Raw genomic sequence first — 18,093 nt, 5'->3', positions numbered from 1 at the left:
GTGGTTCACCCTAAAAACGACTTTCCCCTATTACACTGCCCCCCCACATTAGAATACGATTATGCCTATAATTTTTTTTTTGCTGCTGTACATACCTGGGTACAGCTATTCACCCGTGGCCTCCGGGTTGCGAGTCCCGCGGGAGTGGGCGTTCCCAACATGGCGGTGATTGACGTTTTGACAAAAAAACGAGCGGCGATGCGCAGTATAGCGCCGACTCGCCGTTCGGCTCCTTTCGCCAATCGTGACGCGGCTTACGCGACGGGGGGAGCTCGTTTTTTTGTCAAAACGTCAATCACCGCCATGTTAGGAACGCCCACTCCCGCGGGACTCGCAACCCGGAGGCCACAGGTGATTAGCTGTACCCAGGTATGTACAGCAGCAAAAAAAAAAATTATAGGCATAATCGTATTGTAATGTGGGGGGGCAGTGTAATAGGGGAAAGTCGTTTTTAGGGTGAACCACCGCTTTAAAGACAAGTTAAACTCACTCAATCAACATTAACTATTTTTAGTCCTTGTGCTGCTAGCTCTAGAAAAAAAGATATGAAGATGTATTATATTTAGTTGTTTTAAACAGTTTTCTTAAATTTCTTCAGTTGCTTTCCGATTTCTGGCCTAGGCCAAACTGATGTCATACATCCCAGGAGTCTGTATGGACATCGTTTTTTTGTTTAATTTGGAGGAGTGGACCCTCCTGTCTGCATGCCTAAGGTAAGGGCAGACAAATTCTAGGAAGTAAATACTACATGAATCATCTGTCCTTACTCAAGGTGGCCACATCTAGAAATGCTAGGGGGTGTTTTTTAAACGTATTTCTCAGCAAAATAAAGCATGGAGACATGGATGAACGGGCGAATTTTGGGAAAATATTAAGCACGTTAACTTCCAAAAAAATTTCCCCCCTTCCTGAGCGGGCCATTTTTTGCAATACGGCACTGCATTGCTTTAACCGACAATTACGCGTTTATGGGATGCTGTACCCAAACAAAATTTATGTCTTTTTTTTTTTTACTAGTAATGGCAGGGATCTGCGATTTTTAAATTGGGACTGCGGCGGACAGATCGGACACTTTTATGGGACCATTGACATTTATACAGCGATCAGAGCTAAAAATAGCCACGATTACTGTATAAATGTCATTGGCAGGGAGGTGGTTAACACTAGGGGACGATCAAGGGGGTTAAATGTGTTCCCTCAGTGTGTTCTAACTGTAGGGGGATGGTACTGCCTGGCGGAGGAGACGAATCGCTGTTCTTATATACTAGGAACACACGATCTGTCTTTACCTTAGTGCAGTCCTCCTTCACCTACCTCATCCTTCGATTCTGCTTTTAAATGTCCTTATTTATTCTGAGAACTCACTTCCTGTTCATCTGTCTGTAACTACACACAGTAATGTGAGGCTTTCTCCCTGGTGTGGAGAAAGTCTCTTGGGGGGGAGGGGGGGGGGGCGCGAGCAGGCAAGTCAGGACACTCTCTACTTGCAGATAGAGAAAGGAGCTGTGTGTTAGTGGGCGTCCTGACACTCCTGCTCGCCCCCACCCCCTCAAGAGGCTTTCTCCACACCAGGGAGAAAGCCTTGCATTACTGCATGTAGTTACAGACAGAAGAACAGGAAGTGAGGATTTCTCAGAAGAAATAAGGACATTTAAAAGCAAAATCAAAGGATGAGGTAAGTGAAGGAGGACTGTACTAAGGTAAAGGAAGCTATTTAGGGAAATTCTTTTTTACCTTTACAACCCCTTTAAAGTTGCCGCCGTACAGCTATGGTGATTCGTGCAGGGGAGCCATTCTGCCACCATCAAATGACGGCGGGCGGTCGGCAAGAGGTTAAAAATGAATCACAGTTTTCAGTTTGTGGTAATAGGACTAAGGCCTGGTTCACGTTATTGCAGCTCTGCAGGGCACGTTTCCTGCATTTCAAGCAGGAAAAAAGTTACTTTTCCATTTTCAAAAAGCAACAGCTGGGAAATCACATGGTGCAATGGTTGCCACACCCACATGTGCAGCATTATTACATGAGTGGCGGTGCCATTAAAGCGGAAGTTCAGCCTAAAACTAAAATCTCTACTTGCAGCCACAATCTAAAGGCCTGTTCACATGATACAAAAATCAGATGGAAACATTTGTACGACGGGCCAAGCACAGCAAGGTGTTTTTTCACCTTCATGCATAAGGATGCATGAAGGTGAAAAAACACCAGGGTTTACAACACCTTTAAGTCTAACCTATCTAGCCCTGTAAAGCAAAAACCACTTTACATACTTTTTCTGAAGCCGCTCCGGTTCGGTCTCCAGCGGTGGAAGCTCTGAGCAGAAGACAGTCAACAATGGCTGGGAAATGCCTGGGAAGTAATGTCACCCATAGAGTTACTATGGGGCTTCTGTTGTCAGCTGCCCTTTCGGCACCCGCCTACACAGAGAAGCCGCTGCTGACAGCTCAGTGTGGGACTGTAACAGAAAAGGTATGTATAGCGAGTTCTGCTTTACCCGGCTAGATAGGTCAGTCTTAGCTTGTGGATGCAAGTAGATTTTGCTCGCTCTGATTGCTAACTGCATGAAAATAGGTGATGTCACTAATGTACCACTCACTTTTCTCCTCGCTGGAGAGGACGATGTACCTATGGACCTACAGGCAAGGATCTGCCTGCTACTGCTTTGTCTATTCTGTGCTTTCTGCACCTTTCCTTCTGCTTCTTGGATAACACCTTACCAGTCATTAGATCGCCAGGCATCAGCAGAGCAGCAATGACATGAGGAAACAAAGCCCTGCCTAAAGCACGGCATGTCAGTACTGGGGAAAAGATCCCTTGCAAGGAGCCTATAGGCAATACTGGCGGGTAACTCCTTCGTTTGTCCTCTTTGTGCCCTGCTGCCACAGTAAGAGCCCTTTTTAATAGTTTGTTGTAGGACAGTAGGATAAAAACAAATCACTCAAAGGAAGTCCAAAATATCATAAAAACACCATGAAGTCTCCCTGGAAGGAATATACCTGAGAAGACAGCAAAGCCACAATGCAAGCCACTGAGCTGTCCTTTAATATTAGTTTAGCGGTTGTGATGTCAATTTAAGGTCTTGAGTAATAATTAAAATTACCTGGTTGGCTGTTTTCAGCTGGCGCTACAATGGATCCAGCAGAAGAGGTTGGATTCAGCCTGTTTCCACCGAAAGGAGATGACGTAACGGTCATTAAGGACCCTGGAAGAGATGATACCTGCAAATAAAAAGAAGAACGGTTTGTCTAACTGCATCACAAACCATTTATCTGAAAGGAATCATTTCCTAAAATTCAAATTCATGGATTTTCTGTCCTGTGTGGTTTATTGGCAATATCAGACACTGTCATTATCTCCACTCGCTTTCTGTCCAAATCTGCAGCTGAGTAAATCTAACCATCCAAAGCCAAACCTCAGCAAGCTCTCTCATAACGTACAAGGTAATAGATTCCAAAAGGGGGTTTCTAGGCAATTTTCACCAGAGGAAACCTGCAGCAATGGAAAATAATAGAAGTGGCCCTGGAGGCTATCTGAGGTTACTGCATCTCAATTAGCATTTTTGGGATTCTAGAATCCAGGGGAGAAAACAAGGCTGAGCTGACCTGAAATACAAAACAATTCACTTCTTATTAAAATGACCCAGGTTTTTTACCAAATGGACACATTTTAGTGCCTGTGAATTCAAACATAAAAATGTTCACAGAACCCAGCATGCCTCATCAAAAAATTCTGTCCCTAGCACTCAATCAGAAGCCCAGTATTTGATGACATTTTTTCACATTTTGGATAGCATGTGAAGGTTTTTTTTGTTTAGTGGTAGAAAATACAATAAGAGCACCATGCCAATGGCTGTAGCATACAAGAACATTTCAAATGACCTTGTACTGGGAGAAAATAAGAAATAAAACGGCTCAGGCTTTTATTTTTGTCCTAATGACCAAAGCTATAGAGCAGGGGTCTCCAAACTTCCTGAACAAAGACCCGGTTTACTGTCCTTGGGGCTCTAGAGGGGTCAGACTGTGGCCAGTGGGATTGGAAAAAACCCTGGTGTCAGTGAGAGTAAACTGCACCCCCGTCGTTCGTGCCCATGGGAGGAATGGCGCCCCCACTGTCGTTCGTGTCTATGGGTTCGTGTTATTAAAGTCAGTGGATGGCATAGTGCCCCAAGGGCCAGATAAAGGCAAGCAAAAAGCCACATCTGGTCTGTGGGCCACAATTTAGAGACCGTTACCAGGGAGACTAAAAGTAGGGAATTTTTTTTTTTAATTTTGAGTTGTCCCTGGAACAGGAAGAGAGAAAAATTCTTCCAAAAGGGTAGAATGGTTCTGGAGACAACTGCCAAAGAGAAAGATATTCCTTATTTTGGAGAGATTCCCTCTTCTTTCTTGTGTCTTGAGTCAAGAAGTGAAGGAGAAACCCCCGAATAAGACAGAAAAGAAACCCATAACAAACAAAACATGTTTAAACAATTCCATTCTGTAAAACTAAAGAAAAAAAAACACATTTGACATTAGATATGCAAGTTAGCTTTAAAGTTCTCCTGAGGATCCCTTAAATTCGAACAAATGCCTCCCAATAACCTGGAGGAATGTTAACCACTTACGGACCGCCTCCTACACATTTACATCGGCAGAATGGCACGGCTGGGCACAGGCACCTACCTGTACATCCCCTTTAAGTGCCCAGCCATGGGTCGCGGGCGCGCACCCATAACCCGGTCCGAAGCTCTGTGACCGTGGGACCCGCGGACCCGATCGCTGTCCCGCGATCGGTCACAGGAGCTGAAGAACGGGGAGAGGTGTGTGTAAAACACACCTTCCCCGTTCTTCACAGTGGCAATGTCACTGATCGTCTGTTCCCTGATATAGGGAAAGGCGATCAGTGACGTCACACGTCCAGCCCCGCCCACCTACAGTTAGAAACATATGAGGACACACATAATCACTACGGGGTGCTGTAGGGGTTAACTCCTAAACTGCAATTGTCATTTTCACAGTAAACAATGCATTTTTATAGCACTTTTTGCTGCGAAAATGACAATGGTCCCAAAAATTTGTCAAAATCGTCCGATGTGTCCGCCATAATGTCGCAGTCACGAAAAAAAAAAAAAAACGCGGATCGCCGCCATTAGTAGTAAAAAAATAAAATAAAAATGCCATAAAACTATCCCCTATTTTGTAAACGCTATAAATTTTGCGCAAACCAATCATTAAACGCTTATTGCGATTTTCTTTTAACCAAAAATATGTAGAAGAATACTTATCGGCCTAAACTGAGAAAAAAAAATATTTTTTTTTTATATCTTATTTGGGAATATTTATTATAGCAAAAAGTAAAAAATATTGTTTTTTTTTTTTCAAAATTGTCACTCTATTTTTGTTTATAGTGCAAAAAATAAAAAACCGCAGAGGTGATCAAATACCACAAAAAGAAAGCTCTATTTGTGGGAAAAGGACGCCAATTTAGTTTGGGAGCCACATGGCACGACCGTGCAATTGGCAGTTAAAGCGCCGCAGTGTCGAATCGCAAAAACTGTCCAGGTCTTTTACCTGCATAATGGTCCAGGTCTTAAGTGGTTAAAGTGTACCTAAATTAAAAAAATAAATTGGGCTTTTTTCACCTTCTAATACTGTTCGTAACACACGTCCTGTATATTATGCAGTCACCATATCCAAGGATTGGAAATGCTGCAATAGATACAATTTTTGTTCGTGAATTTAGATTTCATCAGGGAGCAGGAGCCAATGTCTTGGCTTTGAAAAGGTCAGAGAAGTTGAGTAGAACCCATAGTATACAACTTGCCGCTGATGTACCCAGGGTTCACAAGATGCCAACAAGTTGGCCTTCAGTCACGTAACTCACAGCAACTTGTGCTTCAGAATTACCGGCTCTTTAAAAGTCCATAAACTAGAGGAAAACAAGCCACTGCCAGGGAATAAATAATCTGTGTCAACAGAATTACAGCCAACACGTCCTTCAGGATAATGCGATGCAGAATGCATTTAAATGGTTTGAACAGAGGAATACTGGGGTGTAGCCAAAGAACTAAAGTAATTACACAGTATGAAAGATTCCATTCACCCCTAAGGTGCCCTGTCAATGGCAGTACTGAAACACTTGGTGACCATGTGGTTATCCCGCTAATTATTTAATCTTATTAAACCATTTAGAACATAAAAGCAGGTAGACAACAGATGTCTCTCAAACGATTGGCCTTGTACATCTCAAGCCGGCTGTGTAGGTCAAAGCCTTCAGCTTTAAGGTACACCTTTCAATCCGCATGACGACGTACTTCCTGAGCTGCACACCGTCGCTGATGAATTAAATAAATCTGTGTACTATCCGATAACTTCCTCTTTGTGTGTGTAGGGAGCCTGGCTCCGTGTCTCATGCCCCCGCCGCCCCCCCCCCCTTTCCCTTCTTCCTCAGGGGGAGGGAGGAAGCATAAAAAGAAGGATGTGTTCAACACAATAGGCAGTTCGGCGAATAGGTGCTCTGCACTGACCCCAAATAAGGAGCCGCATATTTGGCAGCTTCCCAGCCCTACTTACTGAACGGCTCTTGAAAACTTTGTATTCATTCATGTCGCTAACCATGGCTCTGAAGGCCGGGGGCTGGGACTTGTGCCAAACACGTGAAAATGAGCCCTCCAACATACACAGCCAAAAGTCTTGCATAATCCACTGCAATAAAAAAAAAAAAAATCCTCTTGGCTGCACACACCGATCCCTTTCTAAGAAACATTCCTGTGTCTGTCATAGTGCAAGCTCTATGTCAAGAATAGAAACAACTTGTGCACTACAGTAAAGAAGTCATTCTTAAAAAATGAAACCAGTTCAATTAAGGGCAGCTGGGCTGTGCCAACACTGGAGGGACGACAAAAATATCAGTAATAAGTAAGTGTGAGAAAAGGCAAGAGGTGGCAAAGAAATACCGTATATCGGAAAAAAAGTATTCAAAGAGCACCGAAATCCTGGGAGGGAAAACATTAAAAAAAATCCAGGAAGGAAAGCATTTCTGTCCGGTCAACCCTCCCCCCTCTTTCCCAGTTACAAAGGTGTAACCCTTTCACTGTCAGAGCGTTTTTTTTTTTTTTTTTTTTGCCACACTGTAAAATATTTATTTTAGGCCTGAAGATTAGTTAAACCTCCCAAACAGTATATATTTTCTGAAAGCAGAGGCCCTTGAGAATAAAATGGCTGTACAGGTAGTTAAAAAAAAATTATGTCACATGATAATTTTATTTTATTATTATTTATTGCAGGTACTTATACACAGCGCTTTACATAGTTGGCATTTCAGTAGACAACTAATTTTGCAGAAAATATATCAGAAAAATAGTCATGAATGGACTGTTTATTTAGTGTAGGTAATTATGTAGCGGTCAATTTAATGCAGTGCTTTACACATGTATTATACATGTACATCAGTCCCTGCCCTCATGGAGCTTACAATCGAAGGTCCCTAAAGGCTACTTTCACACCAAGGCGTTGGGGGAGTCGGCTGTAAAGCACCAGTGTTTTTAGCAGTGTTCTATCGTCTTTGTTTGCCACACTTTTAACCCCCGCTAGCGGGCAGAGGCGCTTTAAGAGTGGTGTATACACTGCTCCTAAAGTGCTGAAAAGATGCAGCTTGCAGGACTTGGAGTTTTCCACGAAATATACAAAGAAATACATCAAACTGTGGTACAGGTTCCATACACAATAATATAAAAAAACAATTCCGTGCCAAATTTTTTTTTTTATATATATATTAATAAACAATCATTTGGGTGCCCATGTAAAGGTCCCAAACACACAATGTGTGCTAAGCTGCTCCCCTAGAAAGTGATGAAGTGTATGTGACTTCTATCTGATGCGTGCTAAAAAGTGTACTGGGGGCGCTATAGGGTAATATGTAATTACACAACTTATCCTATAATATGCAACAACAAGCAAATTAATAAAAATGTGTCCTGTTGTATGTGACAAATCAATCAATAATTCAATAGTAAATAATAAAGTCCCATTAGTGCAAACAAACATACAACATCAATGCTCGAATATCCTCTAGATATATTTCTTGCTGTGATACAAAAACCATCTCCGGTCGTGCAAACTTAAGCAAACTTTTTAGCATCCATACACAATAAGCTCAATAGTAGCCAACATAAAAATTGTCTAGATAGAGGTTCGGACACAACTATATGGAACTCTATAACATTACGAGCAATATGCAAGATCCGAACATGTGTCTCGACTCAAATTAATTCACTAACACTCTGAGACTATCCGAGCTACCGGACGGGGCGTAATTATAGCAGCCCTGTATTACCCAATTCTGGCTTCTCAGGACCGACCCAAATAATCGGCACCAACCTCCAGATCCCTGACCATAAAGGGCTCAAACAAGAGAGAAGAGAAGAACATAAAAAGTAAGAGGGGGAAGAGGGAGGGGTAAGTGAAAAAGAGAACAAAAAAAGAGGGGATTGACAAGAGGGGAGGGGGGGGTGGAAAACACACCTGATACCCCCACGTCTACTGTTTTCTGTTTACATCAACAGGGTCTTCCGGAATTCAGGAATGAACTATCTGAGATTACTGTGTAGCTAGATAATGAGTTATGTTGTAACAGATCCTGATATGATTGCAATGTTTTAAACATGATCCACACCTCCCAAATTGCCGAAAAGCTTGAGATCATGTTCTGTGAGGCGGATATCAGCTCCTCCATTGTTGCTATGCGGTCAACACGTTGTACAGGTACGCATAGCCTAGCAGAGTTTATCAAATGCATTGCTATTGACTTAAAATATACTCTTTGAGGAATTTTGGAGAGGTGCAAGAGATACTGTGCTGGCGTAAACTCCAGGGGTAGCGAAGAGATAGCAGTCGCCACCTCATGTACCTTGCGCCAGTATGGCTGAATAGCCGGGCATGTCCACCAGATGTGGAGAAAGGTGCCCATTTCTCGTTCACAACGCCAACAGTGCTCAGGCACCGTTGGAAAGATACTGTGGAGCAACTGTGGGGTCTTATACCATCTAGTTTTGAGTTTGTACCCATTCTCTTATGCGTTTACATTTACAAAACCTTTGTGTATAAGTAAATGGATACGATCCCAACTGGCATCCCCGATCTCCCTGTCCAAGGCCGATTCCCAGAACGCATGATCCGCACTCAGAGAGGAATACGGCTCCCTGAACATGGAAGCATACAGAGCCGAAATCACGAACCATAGGGTTCCACATAAACTCAGTTGAGAAAGGCTGGTGTAGGCTGTAGAAATGGAAAATGGGTATAGAAAGCACACCGCTTCAAAAAATGCATTCTGGTTTGAAATTTCATATTTATAAACGATCTGGTTGTTTGAGAAAGGTGGTGGCGTATGCATGAAAGAAAACAATTGTCTGCGCTTATAGCAGAATGGATGCCTAACAAGGCCCTGTTCCCAAAGAAAGAACCTACCTACTTCGGGCAACATAGAATGTTGGACAAACCTTGGCAAACTTTTATAGGTGAAGCGTCATTTGTTCATATGTTACAATATTGGAGGATTTATTTACACAAAGGAATGAATGTTCCTTGTGCACAAGGACCGTGTCCCATCCTTTGCGAAGGTCAGTCCAACTATGTGTATACTAATTTTGTGTGACTATTCTGACACGTTCCGGTGAAGGGAATGGTAACGAGCTCCCGCTGTTTGCCACAACCATCACTCTTGTCCGGGTCACCATTTCTGACTGCAGAGCGATGCTCATCTTAGCTGGGCCTGCCCTCAAAGACTGTTCCATTTTATTGCTGGAGGGAGGCCTCAGAATACAGACACTTACAATCCAAAGAGCTCTTACACACCTGTGTCACGCTTGGCGACATAACAGCTGTGCAGAAAGGGCCCTTCTGTTTTTGATTGTAGGCAACAAAAAACACTAAAAAAATAAGGGTGCAGAAACAAACTCAGAGCACGTTGTCTAGCATTGAGATGTCTTAAAGTGGTTGTAAAGGCTCAAGGTTTTTTCCCTTCATGCATTCTAACCTCCTCTGTGCCGCAGCACCCCCAATACTTACCTGAGCCACATCCTGTGTTGCTGGTCCCTTCCAGGATGAATGATGCCCAGCATCACTAAACTTGCTTCACCTGGGTCCAAGGTGTCAAGAGTCCAAAAGGTATTTAGCAGTTTATATTTACTAAAAGAATTGCATTTCCATATTCTGTGTACTGTGGGAGACCAGATATATTCTCAACAGGCTCCTGGGCAGGGTGGCCTGTCCATTAAGGGTGCACAGGTGCCGCCCCCTTCCCCCTGTGTATGTGTCCGGCCCATTTCAGGATGCCATATGCATGAATTCCAATAGGGTGTATTCTTTTTTAAAGCACCTGGGTGGGCTCAGAGGGCAGAGAATGCACTTGGAGCCCACCCAGGAGCCTAGATGGGGTAAGTGCCGGATCGACTGGCAAATGGGGGGGGGGGGTTCCGCCAACCACCAGGGGGAGGGTTTAAAGGTGTGTTTTTAGCTGTCCCCGCCCCCAAAATAAACCCACCAGCCACCACTGGTCCTGGGTTTAGTAACACTTAAACACTAAAGATCAGAGGAGGAACAAGAAGCCCCACCACATCATGATAGATCAAATAGATCAGCAAATATGCATGTATAAAAAAAGAAATAGGAAAAAGAAAAAGAAAGAATGTCAGAGTGGTGGTAGAGAGAAGGTGGTTAAAGCCTGGAAATTGGTTTAAAAGTTTATGAGTTTAGTTATTAGGTTTACATCTACTTTAATTATATTATGTTGTTCACATCAACGTACATATGGAGAAAATTAAGTTTAAAAAAGGTTTACCTTTAAAGACAGGCTGACTGATGAAATATGGCACAAGAGAAAAATTAGGCTACTTCTACCGATAGCAACCATTATTCATTATGATATTATTTTGGGCTGTAGCTCCAGTTTTCTTTCTTCCAGGTTGCCCACTTTCTACTCTCCCAAATTGCTAAATAAGATCCCCATTAAAAACAAATGATAAAACAAAACCCTTCAACCAAGTACAGCATGAACACAGCAGCATCTCCAAGAATGAAGAGGTAATAAATATTTTAAGCTGCGCATTATTAACACCTTTGCATTGTGCCACTAATGGCAGTGCAGGGACTAAATTGGAAGCGGGAGGCTCACATCTCACTCACAGTAAAAACAGGCCAGAGCAAGCATTTATTAAAAAAGTGCAATCGTGCTGTCAATACACATTAAGGGCATTGGATCCTGACAGGCTGGAAAATTCCACAGCTGAAGTCGGCTCTCTCCAGCTCCTAACAGGGAACGTTTCACAATGAACAATCCGCCCTGGTACACACGACTTGGAACTATAATGTTTCCCACGCCATTCAAGCTTGTTGGCAAATAAACAGATACGCTTGAACTAACTGCCTTAATCATTGGCGTTTCCTAAATAGCAAAAATGTAAATGATGAATTTTAACCAGGTTTTTTTCCCAAAAGCAAGATGCAAATTTTTACTTTTTTATGCATTAAAGCATTAATAATGGACGATCATATATAAAACAAATAGGTTACTTTTGGAGAAAAAGTTCTACTAATAAAACAAGGCTGTACATGCACTAAAAAGCCAAAAAGTTTGTGGCCATCATACCTATACGAGTTTGTTTGGTTTCCCATTTCAAAACCATGGGCATGGAGATGTCCCTCTGTTTGCAGACCTCACTCTTCTGGGAAGGCTTTTCACCAAGATTTTGGACCATACGAGTTTCTCCACACCAAACCATGTCCTTATGAATCTGGCTTTGTACACAGGGGGAGTGACATGAAGGAACAGAAAAGGGGCTTCCCCAAACTGTTGCCACAAGGTTGGAAGCGCACAATTTTCTAAAATGTCTTTGTATGTTGTAGAATGGTACCGTTCACTGAACTCAATAATTTGGAGAGGTGGCCAGCTCATTTTGTCTAGAGTAGACCGTGTATAAAAGTATTTAATTTGATCCTTACAAGGGCTAACCATCTGTAGTTACTAGGTCAACAAGTACCAATCCGATTAGCTCAGTTGGGGTAGGTGCTCAGAAATGCACCTGCACAACACAAAACCAACCTGGAGCGTCCACACTTATCGCAAACTAAAATATTTTATTTTGAACTTTAGCCTGTCTATATATATATATATATATATATGTGTGTATATATGTGTGTATGTATATATATATATATATATATATATATATATATATATATATATATATACACACACACACACACACACACACACACACACACATATATATATATATGTGTGTGTGTGTGTGTGTATATGTATATGTATATATATATATATATATATATATATATATATATATGTGTGTGTGTGTGTGTGTATATGTATATGTATATATATATATATATATATATATATATATATCAGCCCTCAAAATTTCCACTCGTCTGCTAGCATTTGGCGAGTGGATTTAAGCTGGGGGCGAGTGATAACAGTTCTGCATGACCAACAGTCCAATCTGTGCCTACACTTAGAGCCACGCTGCGATTGGTGGCCGAAGAGGAAAGGTGCGTGCCCAGGTAAAGTAGTCGGGTGAGCCGCACACATGCAGAGCAGTACACAGGTGCTCTCCTTACAATTCTCTGTCCCTCTGGTTTGCCCCAGTGCCATGTCCCTCTGGTCTGCCTCAGTGCCCTGTCCCATTTTGTTAAAGTTGTTGTTGTTAATATTTAATTGTTTAACTTGATTCGACATAAAATCATTCCAAGAGATAATCTACAAGGGCGTTTTTAGAGGCGGAATTAGGGGCGGGGCAGTGTATGGGTTAGGTGAGGCAACTGGTGGCGAGTAACACTTGAGGCCTGGCTAGAAGCTCAGGGCTTGAAATTTTGAGCCCTGTATATATATATATATATATATATATATATATATATATATATAATATGTTTGCGCATCGCTTTACAAAGTTAGGGCAGATAGTACAGTTACAATACAATTCAACACAGGAGGAATCAGAATTACCCCTTCACCATATATGTGTCACAGTTTGAGGGAAAATGCAGGATAGGGATAACCGATTTTGATATCTGGATACTGGACATTATCAGTGTCAGATCTTGTATATGGCTTCCTTTTGCAGTGAGCCACTGGTACCTAAAAACCTGAGAATACAATTTCATTGCACAAAATGTCTATCGTCACTGACACATTTTGAGTCCCACCCAAAAGTGCAACTTCCGCTCATTTGTCTCCTCCCCCTTCCGGGGAGGGGGGTGATAGATAGACTTCCGGGAGACCGGGCCGCGGCACATTACGTCAACGGCTCGGCCCCCTTCTCCTCCCTGCCATGCCAAAAGGAGAGCGCAGTTGTGCCTTGTGCATGTGCAGTAGGGATCTGGCGTGAAGCCGTAATGCTTCACTACCGGGTTCCCTTACTGGCAATGGCGGCGCAGCAGCACCCGACAGCTGACGGAAACATCAGCTGCAGTGCTGACATCGCTGAACTCCAGGACAGGCAAGTGTCCTATTATTAAACGTCAGTTAAATTTTTGCAGGGGTGGGCGGACCTCCTCTTTAAGAACTAAAACCATTGAATCATATTTATGCGGCATCCCACAAGTTCAATCAAAACAAATGCTAAAAGCCAAGTTAACAGACAGCTTAATTAGCCAAAAACATCCGATCATCCTCCTGACCAGAAATGCAATCAACCAATAATCGCCTTTACCAGGACAAATGCATTAGCATATTTTAGGTTTGGTATGTGGTCCGAACAGCTGTTTGGTTCAATAAGCTCTGTTTATGACAAACTATGAGGGTCCATGCACACCGACTTTAACACTGCTTTTATACTGGTTTTGTGTTTTGCCTGAAGAAGCAGCTCAATGTTATCCTATGTGTCCATGCACATTATGATGATTGGAGGCATATTTCAAGCACAGCGTTTAGTGGCAGAAAAAATAAATACATTTTGATTTGTGTTTTTAAGGAGTTTACTGGCAGAAAAAAAAAAAAAAAAAAAAAACGGTGAATGCTCCTAAACTCACCTAGACCCATGTACAAAAACGTTCTCTAAGCATTTTTTTCTGCCAAAAGAACTGCCAGATAGTCCATTCATGACAATTTTTTTGATACATTTCCTGCAAAATTGGTTGGCTATTGGAATACCAACTAGGTATCTGCAACATCTACTCTCACCTGAGCCAAGTACTACAGAAAGATCTATTGTAAAATGTTTTGCGTGATATAGCCTACTGCTTTCCAAGAAAAGAGTAGAGCTGGGATTTTCTGGTGCTTCCTATAAACATACAAGCTCATAGTATATTAATGTGCATGCTTATAGGAATGTGGGCAACAGGGTAAAAAAAAAAAAAAAGACTGCTTGGCATTCCCTAGCTTTCAGCCACAAATATCCACGCATTTCCTAGAATTTGATAACTACTATGTTTTGCTAAGAACTTCCATATCTTGGTATGTGTGTCCCACATACGTTCTTCCGAAGGTGCGGTAGAGAATAAGGAAGGTTACGTTTGTCCAACATAGAATATTTTCTTCCAGCAAACCCCCTTTTTTTGCCTTAGCTCCCGACAAGTAGGGCTTTAATACTCAGCGTGTGATGAGAGATGAAACCAAGTGTGAACAACTTTCAAGTCCCATGAGGGGGCTGACTGTTCAAGCTGTCAGGTTCAATTGCATCATTCGACATTATTCAATGCCCCAAACTGCTCTCTAATTGTTAGGGGCTTAACATATTCAGGGCCTTTGTTTAGGCTAATGCCGAAGTGCCCACAAGTCGACTTTCTATAAAGAAGAGGGTGGGATTTCATTGTACTTAAACCATTCTAAACTCTGCATCACCGTAGTCTCTAGTGCCATCCTGGGTTTGAAAAACAGACTTTGAGACTGCTTTAATCAGTTTATATCCTATCAATTCGCCCCTTATTTTATTACTACAGATATTGCAGGAGATTTTGCTACATTAATACAGAGACAGTTCAGTGGCTGAATACAATCACAGAAGAGACTGCTCCCTTTCAGTTCATCCGCTTCAAGTCTTTGTAAGTTTTTTTTTTTTTTTTGTGTGTCATGTTTTGTGTTGTCTTTCCCCCCCTACCTAATATCAGATGTGACACCTCACAGTAACCATGCAGAAAGCCTTTAGATTTCTCTGAAGATCCGTTGCCCTGCTGACAAACGCTTATTTTTTTTCAGTTGAATTCTTTACGCTGTTGATAATGAGATGGGGTCAAGCAGATTATTCACTTCCTGTTCTGTCGCTGCTTTGTGTTACTAAGAGAGGAAGTTAAAACCGAAAAAAGAAGACACAGAATAAACAAACCCAGAGCCCACAAAGTTCAACATTTAGATGTCGTGTTTTTTCTTTAACTTTCCTCTGATCAACCACAAGAAGGATTCCTTAGACAGTTGAACTTTTTCCCAACCAAGCCTTGAAATATCTTATAGGCTTTTTTTATGCGGTATTTCAAATTTGTAAGGCAACAAGAAAAGATTCCTTTAACATAGTTTCATTTTCCGCACAATGCTCCGAAAGCCATTGTGTTATCTAAATCATTGTATTCCTGAGCTACTAATAACTAGTGTTGCAGAGATTTCAACTGCACCCTATATCAGGTTGTTTTCTCATGGGTTATGTATTGTAAAATCAACTGGATTTACCATGTATATAAATGTCCCTATAAAAAGGCCAATTTCAACTATTAATCTCCCATCTACCCTTTTGTTATTTTAAACCCTCTGCAACGCAGTACGGAGGAGAACTCCTTGCCTCCTGTAACCCCCGGTCAGATAGATTACACAGTTCATACTACTCTTATTGCAATATCACATTCAGAATGCCTTTGTACTCAGATGGACAATATGTCATTTTGGATTTACTATCAAGAAGAATGGATGAAATTAATTTAAAGATCACGGTTCTTTGTTTATGGAAAACTAGGAGGTGCACCGAAATATAAATTTTTGTGTCGAAACTGAAAATTCATGATGCATTTGGCCGAAACTGAAAATCAGTCTTTAAAAAAATATATATAAAATTGTATTATATTCGACTATTTAATATCATGAATTTAAATTAATATGATTTTATTGTCGTCATTATCGTCGCCTTTAGTGCGAGAAAAGCTCAAGAAAAATGCATCCCTTTAAATTCTATGCATGTCTTCACACTGATCCATTGTGCTTCCATTGTGGTTAAAAATCTTGTTTGCTGCATTTTTGGTCAGGTAAAAAAAACTGCACCAAAAACGCACTTCCCTGTTTAAATGCATTGAAAACCGAAAACACAATTTTCGGCAGCTGAAATTTCAGCGCATCTCTACAGCAAACCCTAGAGATCAGATCTATCTATATGTGTGCAGAGAACTTCATATACAACTGGAGAAAAAGGCGTGCAATATGCTAATAAAATATATAAAAATAAAAATGTATACTGTATGTGGTCCCAGGCAAACTAAAGTTTAACTCTTTAGTCAAATAACCAGATCCTAAAAAAAAAAAAAAGTATCGGACTAACGCCTATATGTGTGTGAAGAATGTATTGAGGGAATTCTTTTAATCACTTCTAATCAATTTTTTTTGTCTTTTTTTCTTCAGTTTAAGAAGGAAATGTTAAAGACAAAATTTTAATATTGCTCATTTCTAATGTCAACATGTAAAAATAAGAAAAAAGTCTATTTAATTGATAGTGAAAACATTCTAACTGAACAGAACATACAATTTGTGTGGTAACACTAAATTAAAATTATAAACAGGTACCAGATATTTATTTTAAAAAAAAAAAGAAAAAGGAAAAAAAAAGGACAAACTTTCGTGTGCGCAGCAAGCATAAAAAGGTGAGAAATGCAAATACAAAAAATATACTATTCTTATCAACATACTATAAACAATATCACTGGGACGCATGTTAATTGTAATCTACACAGTTAAGATTACCAGCAGGGCCTTACTTATGGTTTACTGGACATCTGTGTACATTTTCAACCTCTACTATTTAAACTTTGACCAACAAAAATAAGATCAGTAGGCAAACACTCAGAACCAGAGGGGCACGCAACAGAAATATTACAGCATTGCTATCAAAACACGATGTCTTGACAAGAACAAGCAAATATGTTTACAAACCACAAGATGGCTTGAGGGCACTAAGCATATGTCTAGATTTCAGCAGAAAGAACTGCGGTTTTCATAAAACTTGTTATAACCATACATAGATTTCGGGTGGACAAAAGAAGAGAACACACGTGTTAAAAAAAAAAAAAAAATCTGCAAAGGAGAGTCCTATTAACTATGTGACCAACCGCACATGTATAATCAGCGAAAGAGGCGTGTCAGTTCGCACTTTCATACATTTTCAAAGCAACATGAGGCAACTAACAGGTTGTACCCCAATAGCTCATGGCTGAAAAAACTGCAACATGTAACACGCCAGAGGCAAGTTCTAGAAATAACGAGAGCATATGCCAAATATCGACAAATTATATCTGCAAACAGGAAGCAAGATCACAAGATTCAATCTTATGAAATAGATTTTTCAGCACAAAGGGTGTCTTGCTTTGTGTATAAAGAATGTTTATCCCATATACTGTATATCTACAGGATTATGTCCCTATCATTCCACACCACCCAAAAGAAGGAAAATCAAAGTGAAAAAAACATGTTGGCATTAAAGAAGTTGTAAAGGAATTTTTTTTTGTTCACCTTAATGTAATCTATGCATTAAGGTAAAAAAACATCTACTGCTGCCTGCCCCCCCCAGCCCCCGTAATACTTACCTGACCCCTCGAAAGTCCTGCGCGGTCCCGATATCCTCTTCGCTGCTCAGCCTGGCCGCTGATTGGCAAGAGCGGATGGATTGAGAGCAGCGCAGCCATTGGCTGGCACTGCTGTCAATCACATCCAGTGACGCGGCGCACCGAGGGGCGGGGCCGAGTGATACAGTGAGCCGCTATGGCCACTCACTGTATCACGGGAGCGTGCCCGCAATTAGTGACCACCATGCGAGCTCTCGCATGACTGTGGTTACCAATTGCGGAGAGGACCAGAGACAGCCGCCGAGGGACCCCAGAAGACATGGATCGGGGGCACTCTGAAAAACTAAC

The 18,093-nt window shown here is 41.4% G+C and overlaps 1 protein-coding gene and 1 long non-coding RNA gene across 6 annotated transcripts in view; one reads left to right on the top strand and one right to left on the bottom strand.

Annotated features, from left to right (window-relative positions):
- MLLT10 (MLLT10 histone lysine methyltransferase DOT1L cofactor) overlaps positions 1-18,093 on the bottom strand; it is a 259,511-nt gene that overhangs the window by 50,284 nt on the left and 191,134 nt on the right. For all 5 annotated transcript variants that reach the window (XM_040352499.1, XM_040352500.1, XM_040352501.1 and 2 more), the window contains one exon: positions 3,099-3,216. In XM_040352499.1, the coding sequence (XP_040208433.1) occupies positions 3,099-3,216 (118 nt within the window). The remainder of the gene's footprint in view (positions 1-3,098; positions 3,217-18,093) is intronic.
- On the top strand, positions 14,732-16,071 carry LOC120939999. Its single transcript, XR_005749385.1, has 2 exons — positions 14,732-15,033; positions 15,188-16,071. It is a non-coding gene; the product is annotated as an uncharacterized LOC120939999 (long non-coding RNA).

The sequence above is a fragment of the Rana temporaria genome, chromosome 5 (assembly GCF_905171775.1).
Source record: "Rana temporaria chromosome 5, aRanTem1.1, whole genome shotgun sequence".
Lineage (NCBI taxonomy): Eukaryota > Metazoa > Chordata > Amphibia > Anura > Ranidae > Rana > Rana temporaria.
Note: the sequence above shows the minus strand (reverse complement) of the source record. Positions and strands in the feature narration are given on the sequence as shown.